This window comes from Netta rufina (genome assembly GCF_964035555.1).
Source record: "Netta rufina genome assembly, chromosome: 24".
Taxonomy (NCBI): Eukaryota; Metazoa; Chordata; class Aves; order Anseriformes; family Anatidae; genus Netta; species Netta rufina.
This window is the reverse complement of record NC_140148.1, coordinates 6121664-6145455: the sequence shown is the minus strand read 5'-3', so window position 1 is coordinate 6145455 and position 23792 is coordinate 6121664. Positions and strand designations below refer to the sequence as shown.

The 23792-nt window shown below is 45.5% G+C and overlaps 1 protein-coding gene across 1 annotated transcript in view; it reads left to right on the top strand.

Annotated features, from left to right (window-relative positions):
• ASIC2 (acid sensing ion channel subunit 2) overlaps positions 1-23792 on the top strand; it is a gene marked incomplete at its 3' end in the record, with an annotated part of 572604 nt that overhangs the window by 517375 nt on the left and 31437 nt on the right. Inside the window, exon 2 of the mRNA XM_084300938.1 lies at positions 12260-12410. Within this exon, the coding sequence (XP_084157064.1) occupies positions 12260-12410 (151 nt within the window). The remainder of the gene's footprint in view (positions 1-12259; positions 12411-23792) is intronic.

Here is a 23792-nt window from a genome sequence, read left to right as displayed (position 1 = left end):
TAAAGGTCATCTCATCCATCATCTTGGAAATAATTGAAAAAGAGCCAGAAGCAAAGACATGAGGACAAAAATATATACAGCCTGGTGCAAATATCTGTCTGTTTGACCCCATGTAGGGCTGGTGATGCCCAGGGAGGTGAGACCCCAGCCCAACCTGGCTCCTCCCATCCAAGGAGAGCTGTTGGGAGCCAGCATGTTTTGTCTTGCATTTCCCACTCCTTTTGTAGCCGTTACCAAGAGGCAAGTAGCTACTTCCAACTTCCCTGGCTGCCAGGACGCAAAGGCTGGGTGCGCCGAGGAAGGGAAAAGGCTGCCCAGTGCAGAAGCAGCATCAAATCAGCAAGCTGTAATTAAAAAGTCCAGCACACTGAATTGAGGGGAGTTTTTGTGCGTGATAACCAGTGCAGGCTCCTTAGGGCAGACAAAGTATATGTGTATTTTGGTGCTGCTGCTCACATCTCTGAGGCAGGGAAACTGTTTGCCATAAAGAGCTTTGAGTCCCCCTCGAGTGTCAAATTTGCTGTAAAAACATAAAGAAGTAGGTGCTGGGCACCTAAGCCTTTTGGTAGCAAGTGACCATGAATAGACTTTTCTGAGGGCTCTGCTGTAAATATCTGTGTTATGTTTAAGGACAGATGCAGAGTGAGCTCCTGTCTTCTTTGTGTCCTGTTCCACATCACATTCACTGTAATGGAGCCATCTCCCTGTCTCTCTCTTTTTGCTGCGTTTCATGAATTTATGAAGCAAAATGTCCCAGGGCTTGGGGAGACCTTCGGGCAGTGCTGCTGCAGGCAGGATGGTGACCATTGATATATTTAAACCAAAAATCCATGTTTATCAGCATCTCTCAGAAAGGTTTTGAGTGGAATAAAGAGTTAAAAGGAGAAAAATTTTGCCTTTCAACTAATTGGGGTCAGGCTGACTTTCACCCATCACCAGCAATGAAGCAGGATAGCCCTGGAGGGGAGGGGTGCAGGTTTGATTTCACACGGTTTGATGCACTTTGTTGTTTGATTTTTCTTTTTCTTTTTCTTTTTTTTTCTTTTTCTTTTTCTTTTTCTTTTTCTTTTTCTTTTTCTTTTTCTTTTTCTTTTTCTTTTTCTTTTTCTTTTTCTTTTTCTTTTTCTTTTTCTTTTTCCTTTGCATTTATTTGCATTTTGCACTTACGTTTTCTTTTTGCCACTGTTCCCTTCAATGGCATTGCTTTTCCTTCAACACACTGTAAGAGCTGGGGTTTTGCTGTGTGCACTATCCTGGAGCTTCGATCGAGTCATTTGGATATGATTACTAGCAGTCGTGTGGCCCCGCTGTGTTTCTGAAAGGGCAATGTGCTGCTTGGTGCTGTGGCTGTACAAATAATAAATAGCAGCTATAAAACCTCTTGCTGAATTAGCTATTTCAGCAGTAATTTAAATTAAAAAGCTAAATGAGGTTAATCCTTGAGCCAAAGGAAGCTCACAGAGTGTCTGTGCTGGCTTGCCTTGTGTGGCTGCAGCTGCTTGCCTTGTGCTAGTAAGTAGTCCAAACAGCCCAAATCTAATTCAATCCACCATAAAAAGTCATTGGGAATGATGTATATTAACCCAACGGGAGTCAAGGGCAGTTGCTGAGAGCCTCATCATTGCCCGACTGCTGTCATGGTCTCAGATCTTGCTGTGACCAGCCTCTGGTGGAAACACAGAGGGACCACAATGCTCGGGTGCAGCCCACACTGGGCTGCGATATCAGATCCCCTGTTCTCCAGCATGGTTCTGCTCTCAAAAGTGACTAAAAATACCAGCATCTTGTGCCTGCTTTACTGCCACTCAGTGATTTTGAGATTTAATCCATTCCCTTTACAAGCATGATATTTTTTTCCCCCTGCCTGTCTGTACCAGTTTACCCTGGAATCACAGAGTTAAGTTTGTTGTGTCCTCAGCAATGAAAGTAACCCCAAAATTCAGCCACATCCCAGGCTGTGCTTGCTCTGCCAAACTTACAGAAGTTCAGAGCAGAAACATTTGACTTCCTATGGACAGCAAGTTGGGACTATGGTTACAAATTCTCTTTTTGTAATAAAATTCACTCTGAATTTTGGGCATGACATTTTGTATACCTTTCTGTAAGCAAGTGGCCATGCAGTGCTGTGCCTCTCTGCATTGACCCATGTGGTTTAGACATATGGATCCATCCCTAGATCTGTCTTTACCAATATACATATCTCCCTTCCTGCTATGTTCTTGCCTTTCCCTACTGATTGCATGGGGCTTGGTAGTAGAGTTTTACTCCAGGTTTTACTATAGGGACCTAAAGCTAGGTGGGATAAAATCCACTTTAGCTATTATTTTCATATTTTCCCTGCCATGAGGGGATCATTTGTTTTGCAGCTGTCACCAGGAACGATTTAGTACCAGGTGGGAAAAGACATGGCAGGGTTCTGGAGAGCTTCAAGGGGCCTTCGCATTTTGGCATGCAGCAGGGAGCAGAGAGGCGAAGCATGATGGGATCGCCATGCTCCATCCCAGGAGCCAGCACACGGAGGTGGCTCTGGAACACTGCATGCTCCATGAGTGCAGTAGCCAAAGCTTGGAGAGAATCACACCCTATGAGGTAGCAGTTGCATTGGTTGTATGTTGAAAGCTATAGCATTTCACCTAATTGCAAGCCTGATCCAACTCAGCAAAACTCCCACTGTCTGCCTTCAGAGCAGGATGATATGAACATGACTATGAAAGCTGTGCTCCTCATGTTACCATAATTTCTGAGCACCTCACAGGCAGGAAGGAATGCAGGTGTCCTCACATGCTCCTGTGGAACAAGACACTGCCAATAGCCCTATTTTATCTGTCTACATACTGCATTTTCCATGGGAGGTGAGACGTGAGGACCGCCTGTCTGGCTCACCATCTTGCAGGTGGCATATGCATGAATGATGGGGAATGGCTTTGCATGCACAAATGATGGGGAATGACTTGGCATGTATGCATGATGGGGAGTTGCTCTTGCTTTGCTTTCCATGCATGAGCAATGGGGAGTTCTTTGCATGCACGAGTGATGTGGAGTTGTTTTGCTTTATATGCACGAGTGGTGGGGAATGGCTTTGCTTGCTGTGATTTTCTGCACTGGACAACACTGGGGCATTGCCAGGAGGTCTACATGCAGCCGGTGGGTGCAATAACACACCATGTATGCGGTTACTCTGAAGTTTGCTCTTCCAAATAACGTAGCCATCACAAGAGAGCCAAAAAGAGCACTTGTGCTAACTTTTGAGCATCTCTAACTAAAGTACTTGGAATTGCATTACGGAAACATCTTTCCTCGACTGACTGTGGAGGAAACTTGACAGCCTAAATGGTGCTGCACTGAATTATGGCTTGATTATATGCCAGCAAGAACCTGCAGTGCAAAGCCCTCAGTGCACGTGCATCAAGAGACACAGGTCATAAAACCAACACCCGACCATGTGGCCGTGGCCATTCACACCGGCCGTGGTGGCCAGGCTGGTCCTTAACGCCACCCCACACTCTTGGTGGGTTCAGGCTTTGCTTTTTCTCATGCCCCAGATATTTCACTTCAGACAGAAGCTATAAACACTCAGGGCTGGAAGTGGTAAAAGTCTCCTGGGGTTTTAGGATTCACTGAGTACAGAGAAATGCTGTTTTCTGTTCAACATTTAGTTCTCATCTCCTCTGAGTAATGATGAAGGAGCAGTTGCTGTTTTTTCTTAGGAAAAGGCATGAGATGAAGTTGTTCTGCTGGGAGTATTTGGAACTTTGTGTTCTTCTCATGACGCTGACGTGTCCTTTCGCGCGGGCTCTGCAGGAAGGCTGGGCCTTCATACAGGGAATGGCCTGAAAAGTGCCAGACATGAGGCTGGAGTGAGGGTGAGGAGCAGATGTTCCCAGTGCTGGCTAGGGGGAACTATCATGTGGCTTCTCAGTGTCTCAGAAGGGTTGCAGAGGGGCTGAAGGCCACTGGTAGGGAGTCTGAAGCCTATCTCACTATGTATGGGTGACCATGATGGACAAGCCTATGAGCAATTCCCTATCTCTGCTTTGGCTTTGGGGTGCTGATTGCTGGTTTTAAGGTGCTTGGAGGTCTGGAGATGGGTCATCAGCATTTTCAGACCTCATTTAGGTACATAACCTCCTTTCTTATCTGCAGGGTTTTGGGGTAGATGCTGACATCTCAAGTCCAAATGTTTTGTCTACTCCCTTTGCTAAAGCTCCACACTGCTCACATATGTATCTTGATGTGGATGGGTGCTGAGGGGATCCATGGGCACCCGTTATGTGCTCTCAAGGTATTTTTGGCAGGGCCAAGGAGCAACGTTGCCATTGGTGATGTGGTACACTTCAGTCCCAAAGCTGCAGCTACTTCTGAGTCGTGCTGCCATTCAGTAAGGAGTTCAACAAGGGTAATGAAGAACAGTTCATTAAATGAATCAGTGGGGAGAGGTTAGGAAGACAGATTGTAATTATTATCCAAATGAATCCTGGCCTTCACAACATAAGCTGGCACCTGTTAAAAGACTCCAGGGCTCCCACCACTGGGATGTGTGGAGCTCCTGGTAGAGGGACAGACAACGGACCGCCAAGCTGAGCCATAATGGTCACGAAGGAGGACTGAGCACACTGAGTCACCCGCTTTGCTTCTCTTTCCATGCCATCTGCTGTTTCCTGAGGGCATCGTCCAGATTTGTCAGCTTCTCTGACCTCATTCAACCCAAGTCTGGCAATATCGCATCCCCAGCCTGACATGTCTCAGACTGCTGACCTCTTTTTACCCACATACACATGTTCCTACATGCCGAGTGGCCTTACAGTTGTGCTGGGGCATTGATTTTCATAAGATGTGAAAGCTTTTGTAAAATAAATAAATAAATAAATAGTAGAAATAAAACATTAATGTGGTCTTTTAAAGAGAGCTGAATCACAGAATCACAGAATTGAAGGGGTTGGAAGGGACCTCGAAAGATCATCGGGTCCAATCCCCCTGCCAAAGCAGGTTCCTTAGAGTAGGCTGCCCAGGTAAGCGTCCAGACAGGCCTTAAATATCTCCAGAGAAGGAGACTCCACAACCTCCCTGGGTAGCCTGTTTCAGTGCTCTGTCACCCTCACTGTGAAGAAGTTCTTTCATATGTTGCATGTCACATGTTTCGCTGAAGACCAAGGGAGTGTTGGTGTTATGGTGTGCAGCAGGTTCTTGGAGGACCAGTGGATGCTTTTCTGCAGACCAAGACTTGAGATACCGAGTTTACGATTGATTCACAGGTTAATTGGTATTCCTGTGGGACATGAACCTTTGTGAGAGCAGGCAGATGTTGTCCCTGCTACTGACGAATTATGGTCAGGTGGGACACCACTGCTGTTGTGCATCGGTTTGTCATGGGTGGAAGTAATTAGGGCCTGATGGGGATCAGAGAGAGGGGAGCAGTTCCCTCAGTTTATGGCTCAGCATAATTCTCAAATATTTGGAGCTTCACCATTATAGTTTATTCATTTGCTGCCAGAATCCTAGTGCTATATTTCTTTTTAAATATCCACTCAACTAGTGCTAAATTGCAATGATCGCTGTGGAGGTGATTTATGCCAGCTGTAAGGACCCTCCATAAGTACTCACCATTCAAACAAATGCTTGCACCAATATGCCATTACAAGGAGTGGCTTATTGCACAAATATGAAGGAAAGGGCAATATCTCATGGTGAATTAAATGTGCCAGCCTGTCGCGCTTCTGTGTTTGTGCTGCTAGAGCTTAACTGCACATGAAAGGTAGAATGCAAGGGTATGAGCCATCATCTACTGGGCAACATTTAATGCCATCCTAAAAAATAAACAAATTAAAAACCAAACCAGTGGCAAAAACTGGTTTTGAAGGCAGAGGTCAATGTATAAGGTGTGTTATACATTATATAGCAGCTTGTCAGCAATGGCAGACTTACAGTTGGGATGCTGCCTCCTAGTTTGTAAAAAATAAAATAAAATAAAAATAAATAAAATAAAGTAAAATAAAATAAAATAAAATAAAATAAAATAAAATAAAATAAAATAAAATAAAATAAAATAAATAATGCTAGCACAAGACCATCTTGGCCTCAGGCAGTATCTAGGACTTCAATAACTTCTTATTTAAAAACAGCAGACTTGTATAACAGAGGAGCTGGCATCCTGCTGCTCCCATGCAGTTGTACAGGAACAGCACCCAGAGGCGTGTGGGCAGACATCGAACCGATTTCAGCAAAACGTCTCCTTGTCTTGCCTTGCAGAGGTGCTTGACAGCCCCACTGGTATGTCTGAGTTTTGGAGGCCAAAAGGAAAACCCTGTCTTTGTAAACACATCTCTGACAACTTCTATGGCTCTGCTTTCCAGAGCTCCATCTCCATCACTTTTCTCCATTGTGAGATTAAACCTGACACCACAAAGGATGGGTGATATTTTCCTTGTCTGATATACTTCTGTGCCAGGTTTCTGATAACACAAAACAAGCACAGATTTAAACACAAATCCACGGCTGCTCTTTGAAGGGGAGAAGATGCCCAAACATTTCATCTATGTGTGTTTTCCCTACTGGTTTACATTAACATTTGAAAGAGCTGCACCAAGAGGTTGACCAAGCAAATTGCCTTTTGAATACATGGGCCTGTGGGTTTTTCATATTCCCTTGGTGGTTTTGTCAGTCTGAGCTATATCGTCCTCCCCAGCAAAGAGGATGCCCCTAAGGCTGGTGAGGCTCTTGTCGTTCCCCGCCCTACTCTGCAGGGCTTTGAGACCTAGCTTGAGATGTTGCTGTAAAACCCGATTTTACAGCACAATGCGCTGGGGGGCTGAGATGCTGTTAGCTTGTGTCCTCAGTGCTGTGTCCAGCTCTGGAGACAGTGCTTTTTGCTTCTGTGGTTTGAGGTGCCCCAAGGCACCTCCCTGAAGATGCCGCTAGGGTAGTGGGAATGTGGAGGAGCTCAAGGTGCCCAAAAGCATATCCATGCCAGCACTTGAGATCAGGAGGCTTGGGTGGGAATGTTATTGCCATCCCCACCATTCTGGGATGGACTCTGCCCTTTTGGCCAGGTAGACATAGTGCTATGTTTCTTCCGCTCCTCAGTACTGGGATTCCCTCCTTGAATCGCCATCCCTGGAGAGATTCAAAAACCACCTGGATGTGGCTGTGAGCAATCTGCTATAGGTGACCCTGCTTGAGCAGGAGTGTTGGACAAGTGACTTCCAGAGTTCCTTTCAAATGTTCCGTTTCACCTGCCTGCTTCACATCTGTCTATCAAGTTTGGTTATGTTTTATTGGAAACCTTCCAAGAGAAATTTAGTGCAATTTTAAGGACCTGATCTAATTTTTTATTTTTTTTCCTAGCAAAAATCTTGTCTCTCCCTGGGATAGGGATTTGATTCCTTCGGTCCATCTGCACTTAGGTTTGGAAGGGAGGTGAAGTCTTTTCTGACCACTAGGTGTGAGTTACCTCCATACCAAGCTGTCACTGCTGTCTAGTTCTCCTTTGGAAAGAGATCCCCTTGGGATTTGATGCTTCAGGAATCTGTTTATTGTAGGCATCCATTGCAATTTGCTCTTCGCAGCCGTCATTTTGTTTTAAATAATGTACTGCTACCTCCTGCCAGAGTGTGAACAAACGAACCATTATGATACACATGCAGAGAGCGAACTGAACTGTGCTGTTCCTCACACCTCAAGTGAAATAACGTCATGACTCGGTGCCACTGTTGCCTCAGTGAAGGCCACAGGAGAGCGGCGCTGTGTGCAGGTGTCAAAAGCTCAGAAATAAGGTCTTCTTTCCTCCTGATAAGGATCTTTTCCCATCATCTCTTGTAGGTTCCTGCCCAAACCCATCTCCATGCTCCTCAGCACCATGTTCCTGTTCTCCTGGGCCTGTCTTGCTCAGGAAAGTCCCCTCGTTTTTCTCTCCATTCTGTTGTCCATGATGCTGTTGGGCATGACGTGATAAGATGCATCTCTGAATCTTTGTGTCCCACAATTGCAGAGAAAAAGGTTGTGAAGGAAGCTAATTTACCCTCTTTTGAATGGTTAGTACCTTAATCTAACAAATAATGTCTTACCTTCTCAGCGAGCTCTAGCCTGCATCTTTGTCTGGATTTAGAAAAGCAATTTACAGACTTCAAATTGCTTGCTTTTACCATCATTTTGCTCCATATTGAAAGGATAATTTATAAGCAGATACGCTTGTCCTGTGTATGCTGGTTGTAAACTGTGACATACCTTTTTCTCTATTACTCCAGTCAGGCTTGCTTGTGTTTTGAATATCAGTCCTTGTTGGCCTATTTGTTTGACATGCAGCAGGAGATCTATCTGTTCCTCTGAGCTCTTGAAGTTATTGTCTTCTTCTTTGTACATGGAGTGTGTATGGGATACCCATGCTCAGCTTTTTAATTCCCCAGGATACACACTTTATTCCTTTGTGTGTCAGCACAAAGAAGGGATCATTGTGTCACTCAAATACTGTTTCACACGTTTTGACCATGTTTATTTACCTTTGCACTTAAATGGGTGCAGAGGAACTGTCAAAAACAGCCAGAGACTCATCAAAGGAAAAAAATGATATTTTTTTAGACAATTCTCAAGGCACATGTCTGTATTTTTTTTCTGGCTTGTGCTGGGTCTCTTTTCCATTTTGAGTTAAAACATTAATAACAACATGAAGCGCTGTTTTCCCCTAAGACAAATGCACTGAGGTTAAATCATTCTTGTTTGGCTCATGTTTACTGTCTCGGGTGTACTACAACAGCTACTAACTGTGATGTTACCCTTTCCAAACATCTCTATCCTTTTATCTAGGTGATTCGATAATGGTCTGAATCCTTCCAAATCCGTGCCCTGTTATCAGGGAGCCAAAAAGATCCTGAAATCAAGAGAATCTACTGAAAAAGCTTTATCTTCCTAAGCAATCTTTTATAGCAAGGGTGAGAAGGTCAGGAACAGCACAGCCCTGTTGAATATGAAGTGAAATGAATGTGTATGGATTTTTGAACTTGGCAATGCTTTTTTTAAATGTTGATATAAATAGACTTTTATAGTTGCTTAGGGAGAGGTGGAAAGTCTTGTGGTTGAGGCTCTCAAGAGAGGTATGGGTGGTGGAAAGAGCTCACATGGGGCTTGAGGCAGAAGGCAGCCAGCAGTGGGGTACGGACACCACATGAGATATGTACCACAGAGGAAAAATAAACCCTCTGAAGCTCTATTTAATGCCTGCTACTCTCCACAGTTCCCCCCCAAGCAGTGCTGCTGACCCATGCTCCATGCAGCATCGTGGGAGAGCAGGGTGGGTGGAGTGTGCTTCCTGGGACACAAAGAGGTTTGCATGAAGTTTGCATGCGGGGGTGAAGCTCCTGGTGTGGGCGTGTCCTGCTGTGTGCAGTGGTGTTGGCTGCTGCAGCTGTATTTTGGGTGCAGGAGTTAGCAAGAGGTGCTCCTACATAGGCAGGGCAGGGTATCCTGGTGCAGTGCTGCAGTGTTGCTTTCTTTCCTTTTTCTTCTTCCTGTCCCATCTTCTGGTCTTTGCTTGTTTCCTTGGTTGATAGATGAATTTATGGCTCCTTTGTGCCTGGGCTTTTTGCAGGGCCAAGTCTAGCAGAAGACTGCCTGAAGGCATCCCCTGGTTGCTGTTTCAGCACCAGCATTGCCATACGTGCTGTAGGGCTGCCTTTCCCCTAAGTTCCCTGAGAACCTTATCCTGCAGGGAAAGGCTCTTATTCCTCAACCTCAGTTTATTCTTTCATTTTCACTTCTCAGTGCTTTTCAGGCCTGGTAGTGCTCTCCCTGTGAGAGCTACTGTTTGCGAGTGGTGGGAGCAGCATGCAGCCAGCTCACATCCTCACTGGAGGCATCTGCGTGGGATTTAGTCAGATCAGGAGTGAGCTTTGGGAGCAAATCTCCCAACCATTTCCACTTACTGTGATTTGCTTTGCATTGAGTAGCCATCTTGGGCTCAACTCCCTATGGAGGAAACTTAGTGGGAAGATGTGGCACCTGTGGACATGGGACCAAGCTCAAGTTGGTCCAAAGGAGTGAAAAGCCCTGAAACAAATCTTAGCATCATGTAGGACAGCGGGTCCTCCTCCCTGGCTGTTTTGCTCTATACATCCTTCCTGGTCCTTGCTGTTTACTGATGTGTCCCTTGTTGGTCTCCTCTGAAGCACCACTTCTTTGCTTAGCTGCTAAGCCTGGTGGTGACCCCAAAGTTTTCATGTTGTAGGTACTTCAGCAAAGATACCCAATTCCTTGTTAGGACTGTTCTCTGTATCATAGTCGTGACTCTGGTGCACTATTTGGTTGTACAAAACCACAGGTACTGCAGAGCTGAAAGGGCAGATATGCGTCAGGAGCCTTTGTGAGGATTGGTGCTTAATGACAGCCCTAATAAGCAGCAGAAAATGACCGGACTTCCTTGGAAACATTTCCTTGTAGTCCTGGGAGTGATGTCAATGCTGGATTTAAGCTGTGTCTCAGGTTGTCCCGGGGACTCGCTGTTACCTTTGATGGTTGCTTCCTGAAGGTGGAGGGGATGGGAAAAGCCCCTTCCTTTTCAGCTCAGTTTGATTTATTTTTCTGTGGCGGGGCTTGCAGAAGTGCAGCCAAAGTGAGTCGTGGACCCCTGTCGCTTTTTGTTGGATGAAAATGCCCTAAATGGAAGTTTTATACTTAGAATTTTACAGCTGCAAAGGGCAATATAAAAAGCCCTATAAAATTGCCTGGATTTATTTGGCTAAAGGCTGCTCTGGGTGCATCAGAATCTAAATCCTTATTCAGCATTTACAGTGCGCTTTGCTTTATATATAAGCTTGCTTGTTTTCCCATGATTTTCACTAATGTAGGTTTTCTTCTTCCTGTATTTTAAGCTATCCTAATTAGAAATTTGTGACTTCTGCCTTCACAGCCTATCTGGGAAAACCCATCTACAGGCACTGGCTACTAACACAGGCTTACTATTGTTCAGATTATGTTTCCAGCTTGAATGGTTTAATAGGTCAGTCAAGTATTAAAAAGAGATTTTCACTTGGGTAAAATCTTTTTAAAAGGGCATGTTTTTTCCTGCAAGCGCTTTGTATTCTCTGTGTCCCTTTTGCTCCAATTGGAGTTTTTTAACTTGAGTATGATTTCATGCTCCACCATAGCCTCATTTTCTTTTCACCTGCTTCCCTGATGCTGCGCTTTATAAGGCATATGTCAATATTTGATAGGAATAAATTGATGATGACTCCAGCTTCTGTGTAGCTTTATGAATCATCCTGGGGTCGTGTGATCTCAGCAAATGCATTAGCAACTGATGATTTCTGCCGAGACAGATGGGACTACTGCCAGTGTGCCGCTTGCTCTTGTGCTCCCTTTAGTCTGAGTATTCATTAGCGACGTTTGCCGGTTGCTTACTGATTGCCAAGACAGACTTTCCAAGACTGCGAGGGGCGACTCGAAGGTGCCTCGTGGTCCCTGTCTCAGGCCAGTGCTGAGAGCTGTGATGTGCGGTGGGGGGGAATTGCTGAATGTTGCTGAACCCAAGCATGGGGCCAGCTGAATCCCCATCAAGGGATTGCCTGGGGAGTGGTGGAGTGAAGATAAACAGGATATTGCATTTTTCTGGTGTCTGGAGATTGCAGGAATCATTCCCATTTTCCCCTGGGTACCAAGCAGTGGGCATGACCCGTGCCTACCGGGTTTGATATTTGGTGCAAGTGAGATGACTCCATAGCAAGTGTCTACCCAGACAGTCCTGCAAGCTCCTACCTCTCCCGATCCACTCATCTCACAGAGCTTCTGTGCTGCTTGTCTCTAACTTGCCAGGGGTCAGCAGGGACATCAGCACAGGGACTGCTGGATCTTCTTGGAGTCAGGGTGGGCTTCGGAGACAGCCCATGCATCCCCTGGGGACTGGGGAGAAAGGTTCTACCCCTGCAGTGATGAGCATACAGTCGGGGTGGGTGGAGCACAAAATGGGGGAATTGTGCTGTATTTTAGTACAAGCTCAAATACATCCTGTGCCTGTGTTTCTTGGAGAGGAAACATGATGAGGATTGGGCAACCAGATGAAGTCATGTGTTCACTGCTCTAAAGCGTCTTTTTCTTTTCTCCATCCTTTATTTTCTGTAAAGAGGACACAATATGCTACATTATTAAACTGGGGTAGATTTATCAGAAGATATTTCCCTTTGAGCCACAGCACATGGATGTTCCTCATTGTCCTGCCCACCTTTGGATGGAAAGAGGCATTTATTATATGGGTCTTTGTCTTTTTTCCTCCTTGCAGGTGTTTACAAAATACGGGAAATGCTACATGTTTAACTCAGGAGAAGAAGGACGGCCTCTTCTTACCACGGTCAAGGGTGGGACAGGCAATGGACTGGAAATCATGCTAGACATACAGCAGGATGAATATTTGCCAATATGGGGAGAAACAGGTATGAGTTTCTTTTTCTGCAAATACAAATGTATTTTTTTTTTTTTTGTGGGGAAAGATTTTCCCACCCCAGCCTTCAAAGTCAGTGTCTAAACCAAATAACTCTTCAAAGGAAGAGGCCACCAGGCTGTACAGAACTGAGTTGCTTTTCTTCTCAATGTCTGTGTCTGGTGGTAGGGACCAGCATTTCCATAGCTCAGGTCATAAGCATTGAACTTGGGTGTCTTGGCACCAAAGAGGGGTCTTGTCTTTTGGGAAGCCCCATCACCTGTCCTGGGGCAGGTTAAGTTGCTTATGGCTGATGAGAGGCGTAGTGTCTGCTTCAGATACTCCAGTACATTCCTCTTCCCTAGAAAGGCGTTTTGGAAGGCCACATTCAAGGTCGACCTCTAGGTTTTGTGTTTTTCTCCTTGAAATTTAGGGAAGGTCATTGCCCTAATTTCTGTCTGCCTGGGTTGCAGCTGTGTGGGTGGACCAGGGGGCTGTGCTCACTGACAGGTCTCCTGTGAGCCCCTTCAAGCACCTTTTAATCTTCTGTTAAGTAGCAAAGAGGAGAGTTGGCTGCATTCATTCAAAACTTAAAATGTATTTGTGTGGTGTTTAATTCTTAGGATTTAAACAGATTCCCACAGTCCTATCAATCACTTACAACTGCACAGCTTCATATAACAAGAGCTTTGCCTTCCGCTTTGTAGCTCATACTCAAAGTCAGCCTGATCTGGCTTGGGTGAGAGGGTGGAGATAGTGATTTGAGATAATAATTTCTGACTTGTTGCATGTGTTTGAAGTCTTGTCCTCTTAAAGGCAAAATGGGTTCACAGCTATAGTGAGAAGATGAAGTACATCTTCCACCTCCGATGTTTTATCGCCTACAGACTGCCTTGGGCAGCCCTTGGGGAGAGGAGACAACCACATCAATGGCTTCCGGATCTAACAGGCTCAGACAACCACACCATGAGCCTTATTGAGTTTAGGATCCCTCTGAAGTTCTCATGGTGACACAGACCTTGTGTTACCCCATCCTCACTTTAGGGTCGTTTTTTGTAGCTGCATTTTGGACTTCTCAGGAGGAGCCCATGCAGAAACGCGCTACTTTTAGAGCTGTGCTTTTCTATCACTGCAGTGCTGGGAAAGGTGGATTAGTCGCAGCTGGGTAAACCAGACTCTCATTATAAAAAAGAAAGATAAGAGTATGTGGAAAAATAAACTGGGAGGATGAGAGAGGAGGGAGGGTCTTGCTCTTCCCACCTGGCAGGGAAGCCAGGCAGCATTGCCTATGGTGGTGGGGAGGAGGTTTCCAGCCTGGTACCTCCACATCCATGAGCATATCCATTATACAGAGGCTAGGTGGGACAGCAGCTTCTGATTGTTCTTTTCAGGCAAATTTCATGCAGAGGTGCTTGAAACATGGCTGTGGTTGCAGACTTGAAACCTGAAGGGGAAAAAAAAACACCTCACAATTACATATATATATATATATATTTTTTTTTCCCCCCAAAAAAAATCTTGTAGACTTTATGGTTTCTTGAGTACATACTTGAATTTTGATCACGTGCTGGCCAGAGCGTGTGAAAATCAATATACCCTATTGATTTTCAAAACACCCCTGATGATGTCCTTCACCTTCATGACCTCACCGCTGCTGATTTCACATGTATTTAACTTAAAGTTGTACTCAGTTGAAGACCAGAAGCATGCAGAAGATTGTCATGTCCTTGGAACTGGGCTGATGTTACAAGCTCTGGATTGAGCTAGGTTATCTATTAAGGTCAATACTTGACCATGAAGTGCAATAGGATTCAAGTCAAAACAATATGAATAGGGCTCTCAATTTAGTTAAGTGGTGTAGGTGAAGCTCCTGGACTTGTTGTAAGCAGATTTGGCTGTGTTTTTACAGGTCCAGGTAGAACTGATACTTGTCATTGAAGCTCATAAAACATTAATCTTTGCCTTCCAACAAGAGACTTTCTCATCCTCCACATTCATACAGCATCTTGTACAAGCTGTCTTCAGCCTTTGTTGGGCTCTCTGGACACTACCAGAATAAAAATATTAACTATAGTGGTTAATAGTTACTGTTCCCATGGAAACTCTTAACTCAGCTCTTAGCAGGTAAGTGAAGGAGTTGATGATTTCCAAATATTTGCATAATAATGTAAATGTATTTGGAATTAAATCTCCTCAGCTGCCACCACTGGGACTGTACAAACTTGGCTCTCCAGTGAAAAGCTTTGTCTAGAACACAGCACGTAGTGGGGAGTGTCAGCTCGTGCTATGGAGAGGTATGGGGTCAGACGCAGGGGGAGACCTGCGTGTTGCAGTGCCAAGGCTGTGGGTAGGCATGGGGATATCACCAGGATGGAAGGAGTTGAGTTTCTTCTTCCCAGTGAGTTAATATCTCCATTATAACCTAAACTGTCTGCACAGTCCTTATGTTTAGCTCTTCAGATATTTCTACAGACTGGTTTTGTTGCTGTCTCCCCTGTAGCTATCCCGTGCCCAGCAGGTGCTCTTTAGTTTCCTCTTTGACAGTGAGGTTGAGTTACTCAACCTTTTATCTCCAGATTGCAACTTTTGTAGCATCCATCAAATAGGGCTGCTGAGACTATTTCCTCCCCCAGCTGGCCATACCACTTTGATCTGAGTTTTCCCTGAGTCATCAGCACCTGCAGCCCAGCGAGCTGCTCCAAGTCCCGTTTATGGCATTGGCTCTTCATGAAGGGCTTCAGGGATGTGGAAGGCTGGCCAGTTTCTGTCACCTCAGGGAGACCTTCACGTGGAAAAAAATGTGTTTCCCTGACCCGTCGTGGTGGCCTTGACTTGTGCATCCCCTGAGGGTCTGCCCCATAGAAAACAGCCACACTCGAAGGGCTCTCCAGGCCCCGGTTCACTGCCTCTCCATCCAAACCATGGCCAGGGCACCCCGCAGGACCTTTCCTCTGCACCTTGGGTTCCTCTTAACCTCATTGTCACAGAGCAGTAGTGGTTCTTTTGGGTGCTGGGCTGATTTTTCTTAATGCAAAGTTCAATCAGTGGTGTCTGGATTTGGTCCCATAGCCGCTTCGCTTTTTGGTCTGGGTGTGGAGATACCGTAAAAAAGCCTTCTTCATCACAACCCCTTAGGAAAATAGCCCATGTGTGGACTCAAAAATCCTCATTTTGCTTCTGGCTGCATGCCTCAGGATCTCTGCTTTCTTCTTTAGACTGTTCTTTGCAATTCAAATAAGAAACTAAGACAGAAAATATTGGTTCATAGCTTGGGATAGGGCTGCTCCAGGAGCTACTGCCACCATGTCACATTGGCATATGCTTTGTAATCCAAAAAGTGATTTAATTGTTACCAACTTGGCAAACAAAATGAAGTGTATTATCATTCTAAAAAGACCTTTACTGAGTATCCATTAATATCTTGGGAAGCTGAAATAACTTGTCTAACAAGTTGCTCTTATTAGAAAAATACACCATTTGCTTGACTGTGTGCATTTGCAAGCCCATTATTTGAACATGTTAGATTTATGTGCAGTCTAATTTTGGAATAGCGAGTGCACACAGACTGCTTCAGTCTTTATTTTCCAGAGCAAAGAAAGGGTATTTTGACTGTCTGGATGTCATGGCATCAAGCAGCATTGCCATCTTTGGGTGTGCAAAAATATTGTGTCATAAATGTCAAAATCATGAGGTACATGGAAAAAAAAAAGAAGATAAAAAGAGCTAGAAATCATTGTCTTCTGAATTTTGCACTTCTAGGAATTATATTTTCTAGCATTTTACTGTAATTGTGAAGTTACTAGAAAGGAAAAGAGTGGGAAAATAATTTGTGGCTGAAGTCTTCACATCACTTGTGTGTTTTGCAGAAAACCTTAAGTATTCCAGGTATCATGCTATCCCATGGGAATTATGATGCAAACAAGAAAAACCCTGCATGAATGTAAAATATAAGATGGAAAAAAGTATATCAGAGAAAACTCTTTCCAGTAACTGATGGGGATACAGCAAGCCACAGGCTCTGGGTGGTGTAGGTGGAAGTTGCAGCCAGTCATTCATATGGCACCAAGTCTCCCAAATACCGTGGCTGCACATCTTGATCCTGCTGGAGTAGGTGCCAGGGACTGGTGAGGATGCAGAAGGTGTTTGTTTTATTGTGCTTTGTAGGGAAAGTGGCAGAAATGCAATCAAACACAGTAAAAGAAATTCTAATTTATAACAGTGACTATTTGATTGGAAAGGGAATTCACTTGTGGTTAATCTTTCTGGAGTGGCCCAAGGTATTATATATTGACCTAATATAGCAGTACAGTAAATTGGAAATCACTCAGGCTACAGGGCTGTAAATAAGAAATACAATCAAAGAGTTCTGCATTTGTGTTTCAGGAATTGTCGGATAACGATGAACATTTCATACTTATTAATCAAGTAACATGCTGAATAAAAAAAAAAAAAAAAAAAAAAAAAGGATGAGAAATGCAGTATAAAATGGCACTAAAAAGAAGCATGAAATCTATAAAGCTTGAGGCTTCAATCCACTTAGGAAATGATCATGTAGTGTTATAGGCTGCTGTTATTTAACTCAGAAAAACACAGGCTACAAGCAAGACTTTTCATCTAGGTCATGCAGAGGAAAAATCTCAAGCCTGTTTCCCTGCACATCTGGCAGTGTTGCAATGCATTTTTTGCTTCCCAATGGGGTCTTGTAACGTTGTTATGGCCCAGTGGATGCCTGGCTTCCAACCCCTGACACTAAATGATGGATGGAGGCTCGGGTACCAGCCTGCGCCATGCCCGAGGCATCGGATGCTCGCCCTCTGTGCTGGGGGGAGCTGCACGTCTGCAACATTCATCCAAATTACCCAGAGGTGCAGGTAGTTTCAGTGGCATCAAATTTCCATGCCACTGCTTTCTTCCTCATTAAAGCCACCTTAATTCAGCAGATCTCTTTCCTCTCCCAAATTGAATTTCAATAAATTGAATTAGCATGGCTTTCATTTTGAATCGGGGTCTTCACACAAGCCCTAATGCTTCAGAAGGTAGCTCAGACACATTTTCTGCCACTGGTTGTTCTGGGAAGAGCTCTTTTGGTCCTCATGGAGTCTCTAGAGGGGGGTAAATACAGTGGTGGAGCCATCCCACCTTCCTCCGGCTGCATCTCCCTGGGGATCGGCTCAGGGTGGGATGTATGCAGAGCAGATGTGCTCTGGGACATTGTGCCAACACGAGCACAAGCCTTGCTTCCCCACTCCATGTGCAGCTCACGTTTTAGATAAGGTGTCTCTCTGGTGGATTTTTTTCTGTTGTAGAATAGGTTAGCAAGGATGTGTTGGGGGATCTGCTGCCTGCTCTGGGTTTTGAGGTCTGTAGTGGGATGGGTGCCTCCCAGGCAGCATCTCCAGTGGTTTGGGTTGCTCTGGGCATCTGTCAAAGGGATGTGCATCACAAATCATCCGCATTCACTCCTTGCAAGCAGCACCATGGCGATGCTTTTGGCTCAAGCCGGGGCTGTTCTCCTCCTTGCTCACAAAAGCCCAGATCCCTTCTGGATCCTCCTGCTGCAGAGAGGACTTGGAATGGGTGAGGGAAGCCCCAGGTGGCTGGAGGCCACTGCTGCCAACCCCGAAAATTCATTTTGCAAAGTTTACTGAGTCTGGCGCAATTGGAGAGCGTTTCCATGGTTTCTTTGATTTCCCTGCCCTCTAGATTTCGTGCCAGGCACAACAAATTTAAGTAGCAGCTCCGTGCTGCAGAGAGGGGCCTTGTGGAACCTTGTTTCTGCTGCACTGCAAAGTTTTTTACAGCAGGGAGGGAAAGTTGACAATGCACCTCAGGGGTCGGATGTCTCTCCCCTTTCCCCAAAGCCTCCTAACCCCCAGCACCTTGGTCTCCTGCTGTGCAACCTCTGTGCATGGCACATTAATAAGCCTGAGCCCTGCAGCACTGGATTTGCCAGCTGTGGAGAGGCACAAAGCAGTCTCTGTAATTTACTTGTGTATATTAATATGATTAGTGGCGGTTCATCATAAATTCAGGCCTCCTTGCTTAGCCAGCATCTGAAGTCAAGCATGAGGCGGCTGCAGGAGGAGGCAGCCCGTCCTCCACTGGTCACAATTGCAGACCGCGGGGCTATGTTGGATTTACACCATGGGGAATCGTCTGCAGGCTTTGAGCCACCAGCTCTCACCGTGAGGCTTGGGGAGAAGGAAAAAGACAAGGGTTTGTGCGTCAGCTTCATTCACAGCTTGTGTAGTTTGAAGTGGAGTAATTATTACCCATAAGGAGCTGATCTGTACATGCAAAATAGGTAGAAAATGACCTGGAAATGGAAGAAGTGATGGGTAGCAGCAGGCTTGCACCATGGGAGGAAGGTGTGCTATGGCACTGGATCGGTAATGCGTGGGCAGCCATTAGGCTGTACTGGGATATTGAGCAGGCACATGCATGCAAAATCCCAAGCACATTTTCAAATGGGAATACACTTGCTAAAGGTCTGTGGCTAGTGCTGACAGCAGGATTTCTCAGAGCTTTTGCCCTTTCCTTTTCATTACAGGGCTACTGCCAGCAGTTGCCTCCTGCACGCAGCCGTGGCTGCCTTAGGCAGCTTTTTTGCAGGTGAACCTTTGCTTTGTAAGGGTAGGTTCTCAATAGAATTTGATTATCAATTAGAGAAAAAAAAAAAGGGAGGGAGGAGCAGAAAAAAAGAAAAGGAAGGGGAAAAAAAAAGGGAAAAGAAAAGGAAGGAAGACAAGGTGTGTACAGGAGTAACTTGCATTCCTTCAGCTCTTTTCATCCCAGGGCAATTTCTCTATCTGCTTAACAAACTGTGTGTGTGTGCGCCCATAACCGTTCTGCACAGGCAGACAAAATGCCGCTCCCTCTGGAAGGAGGAAAGACCAAAAAGACATTTAAAATTCACAATACAAGGCAGCATGCTGCCTTGCTCTCAGCTGGGCACAGGGCTGCAAAGCTACCTCTCCTAACCCAAAGTCTGAACCCATTGGGATTTTTTCATGGTGTGTTGTCCAGTGCAGCTGTGCCTGGCTCTGTCACACTGGTGTGTGCTCAGGGGGGGTTCCTCTGTGCCACCAAGAGCCTGGAGCAGCCCAGAAGTGCTCTCTGAGCTCACAGTGTTGCTCTGTCTTTCCTTCTGCGTACTGGCAAGGGGCAGCAGAGAGGGCTGTGCGCTGAGCTTGCTGCCTGTTTGTTCCTGTGCTTTATGGCTAACATTGGATTGCAGCTTTTGCAAGAGCATAGAGCCCAAGAACGGCACAAAATCGAAATCCAAGTAAGTCAAGACAGCCATGAATGGACTCACATGCTGTGAACTAGATACCTGCCCATCACCAAGGGAGAAGCTTGTGTTCCTTATTAAACTGCAAGATTGACTGGTCCTAATAGGTGTGTTCAGAACCTGCACAGACATGTCTCAGTGCCAGAAGTACTTCAGATTATGACCTGCAGTGAAAGCCTGTAAAAGCAACAGAGAAGATTGAGCAAGGGCACTTCTCGTAACAGTGCTAGGAGAGTAATTTGTTGTGTGACACCAAACCCATCCTTACAGAGTCAAATTGTCCTCGCTGCTTACGATCCTTTCTGCTAAATGAAGTAGAGCTTCCTGTGCACAAATCCCATCTTGCTAAACATAATCTATTAAATGCTACCATAAAGCTACTTCTGCTGACCTGCAGTTGGTACTGCAAAGGGAGGACGCTGCTTTATTTGAAGTGATGTGTATGATTTGGCATTGCCAGGCAGCAATATGTAGCCAAGGCAGTAGAAGAAGCCCCAGTGACACAGGGTTGATTCATCCTGCTGAAGTCTCAGATGTCCAAGGAGATAAACAGTACCTATAAAGTAGCAGTGGCCTTGAGTATAAATAACTCTGAGAAGGGTTTGGGCCAGAACTTGCTGCTTTTTTTGCAATAGGAAACGAGCTCAGATCCAATCTCTCATCAACTCATGAAGAGGCAGCTTGACCTTTAGGACGCAGGTTGGTGTCACCTAAAGGGAGGTGTAAAATGTTCTGTGCTTTGCTTGATCTTGGGAACTTTTCCTAATGAGAGCAAGAATTTGTTCAATTAGCTAGGTTTCCCATGGAGAAAAGGTCAGCATTATTTCCAGCTTTGCCAGCTCCTGACAACCAGAGCATCCACAAAATTAGGCTGCCACTAAAAATTAATTATGTTTGCCTGAGCACATTCATGAATAGCGCTGAAGCAGAGAGGCAGCTCAAAGGTTACTCAGGTTCTTACATCTGGACGGTGTCATTAAGGTTGTCATATAACCAATATGCTCCAGCTTGTGTTGAATTGCTCTTCGGGGCCTCTCGATGTTATCGTGGTGCTGGAGAGAGTGGTCACAGCTGTTGGAAAAGCTATTTTTCTCTTCTGCAGTGCAGCAGGTACTGCTATTTCCATGTGCCCAGCAGATTGTCTAGGGGCTGATGTACGCTCAGTTTGCCCCAAGGATTAATGTTGGCTGTCTAACATGCCTTGTGGGATGAGAGGCAACAGTCTGGGGGAAGAGAGATTTCATCTTGGGATTAAAATCCAATGGTTGTTTGCTCTAATAATTGTGGGAATTGTTGATTGTTAGCCAGTCTTTAGGGTTTTGGAGCCAAAAACAATGCTTTGCAGCCATTACAATCTCAGCAGCTTTGGCTGCCAGTGAGCAAGCACGAGACTGAAATGTGTGGGCTGTTTGCAAAGGATTTCCTTACCGATGGACAAAGTATAAGTTTCCTGACAGATGGACAAAGTATGGGGATGCTACAGACTTGTCTGTGTACCCGCACAGACAAGTCTGTAGCATCCCCATACTTTGTCCGTCTGTCCCCTTGGTCCCTGACGTGAGCTTGATGCTGAAGTCCTGGCTCATGGTCTCATCTAAGGAGTGAATTTTGACCCATCCCAGTGCAACAAGCAGTGTTCTCTAGGTCCAACCTGTGCTGACTTGGCAGTTAGGGTTACCCTGAGAGACCCAGACTTACAAAAATAAAATCACAGCGCAAGGCATAGTGCCTATCTGCTGCAGGTATTGCATACCTTCCTTTCCCAGCACCAAGACCCCTGCATGGACACATATGTGCTTGGAAGTTGAGATGTGGCTGGGAAAGCTGCTGCTATTATTATGCTTCTGCTTAAAAAGAAAAGAGTTTATCCTCCATAGGGTTGGCATTAGCAAGCACAGTCAGATGTCCCCAGTCACATAATGTTATTGAACTGAAGATTGTAAATATGTATTAGTGACTTAGCGAAACCTTTAAGGGATTTAGACACTTAAAAAGCTTCTCCTAAATGGAAAAAAAATAAAAATAAAATCAACCACCGAAAGTCTGGAAGTCTTCATTTAAGGCAAAACTAAAGGAACGAAAATTAGAAACTAACTTTGGAAGATCTGATAAAGCAGAGATAAGACACCTAAAACTGACAGATCTGTGTTACAGAGCAATGCCATGCAGCATCACAATTAAGTATGCATTTCAGGCTGCAGCTTTCATTCGAGTCTTTCTGGCTGGCATGTGAAGTTAAGCATCCTTAGCTGAGATGAGCACTCAAAATAGCGAGAATTCATTGGGGTCGAGGAGACAGAAGAGGCTGGGCATGTGTGATGTTGTGGCTATGGGATGGTGCCTGGGTGGCTCACACCAAGGCAGCAAGGTTCAGGGACTGCTGTCTGCAGGTTAAGCCTTTGCTGTCCCAGGAGCTGCAGAGGTACCTACAAACATCCGTTTATTATTATTATTATTATTAGTTTTTCTGTGCAATGGCAGTGAGATATCAGTGATGCTGGTGAGGTTTGGGGACACTGTGGCATGCACCAGTTTTAGAGGAGGGTAATCATTACCATCCTCTCTGGTCTTGACCATTCAAGTCAAGACCATTCAACTCTGTTTCCCTCCTGGAAAATGAAGAGCTTAGCACATATTAATCCATCCCAGGGAGGTACCAGGAGATTTCGTAGCTATAAGGCTCTTTGAAGATAAAAGTCTCTTGCAAGTGCTAATTACATTTAATTTCAATAATCTCTTTGGTGCTGGGATCATCCTCTTGCTCTGACTTTGTCCAGCCTGAGCGACAGGGGCTCTGGTTGACATTGGAGACCTCAGGCACTTCCTAAGGCAAACTGTTGTAGTCCCCGTGTGCTGTAAATCTGTGCTGAGATGGTAGTGGGAGGGTTTTTCACCTCCTTTAGCTGCTCTAGAAGCATTTCACTTGCCCAGCAGGTTTTCCTGCCAGTTTTGGTGGCTGCTCCTTTCTTCATCTCCTCCTTTTGTCATCTGGCAGCATCACCAAGTTTTCACTGTCCTTTCAGTTACAGCTCTCTCCTTGCACATTTATTAGATTAAATATGCTCAAGGCAGACCCCTGGCTCTGTGTCTAAGAGCACAGCTGTCTCTGGTCACGCTGTGTCTCATTGCAAGAATGCAAAGTGCTTGAAGGAATCACAGATGGCAAAGAGCATCCAGAGTGTGCTCCTGGATAGCTGGAGTGTGGGCAAAGACTGACCGAGCAGAACAGAGGAGCAGAGGGGAAAAAAAGTAAGTGTGATTAATTATTCAGCTTTTATAGAGGTCAAAAGGAGGGCAGAAAGTCAAAGCTCATCAATCAGCTGGCAAGGAGTCGTTTCCACCTCTGTGTTCATAGATCCGTAATGGTTGAATGTGCAGAGGGAAGACGAAGAGGAATAAAGAAGCTCAAGTGTTTCAAGGGCTTGGTTAGCTCTGCTGGGTCTCTGAGGGGACCTTGCTGTTGGGTCTTGGCATTTGCTGCCCCACAAGGTGTGCTGCTGCCCAGACTTACCTGCAGCGGTGCTGGGCTTCACTAGTGATGGTTGAAACAGGGAAGGATCTGGCACTGTCTGGTTTAGAGAGGACAAAAGGGAAACCCTGTTCTCAGGTATGGGAAGGACTAAGGTGAGGAGAGAGGGACAGGCTGTGGTTCAGAAGTGAAGGACATGGGACCATGACTGGGGGGGAAGGATGCTGGGTGCAGCCTTGGAAGGTGCCTTCTCCTGCTGCCCCTTGTGCTGGTGAAGGAGTGAGGGAGCCCTGTCTTCACTGGTGGCTTAGCGATAGGTTAGATGACAACCTGGCGGAGGAGTTTGGAACTGGCGTGGTGCAGTCCTGGGGCAGGACATTGGGTTTGGTGGCCTCCCCGGGCAGGGCGATGCATGCGGTATGGTAGTGGAGGGCTGCTGGCATGTTGGCATCTTCCTGCTGTCTTATCAGGACATGTTTCTAATGCTTTGAAGGCTGCTCTCCTCTTTTGGCAAGATGACGTGCCAAGACAGGGCTGTTGATGGGGCTGGATGGCTTTCCTGCTCAGTGGACACCAGAATGAGATTGCAAAGCCATGCGGCGATAAAAATGAGCTGTTATTGAGCAGTGTGAAAT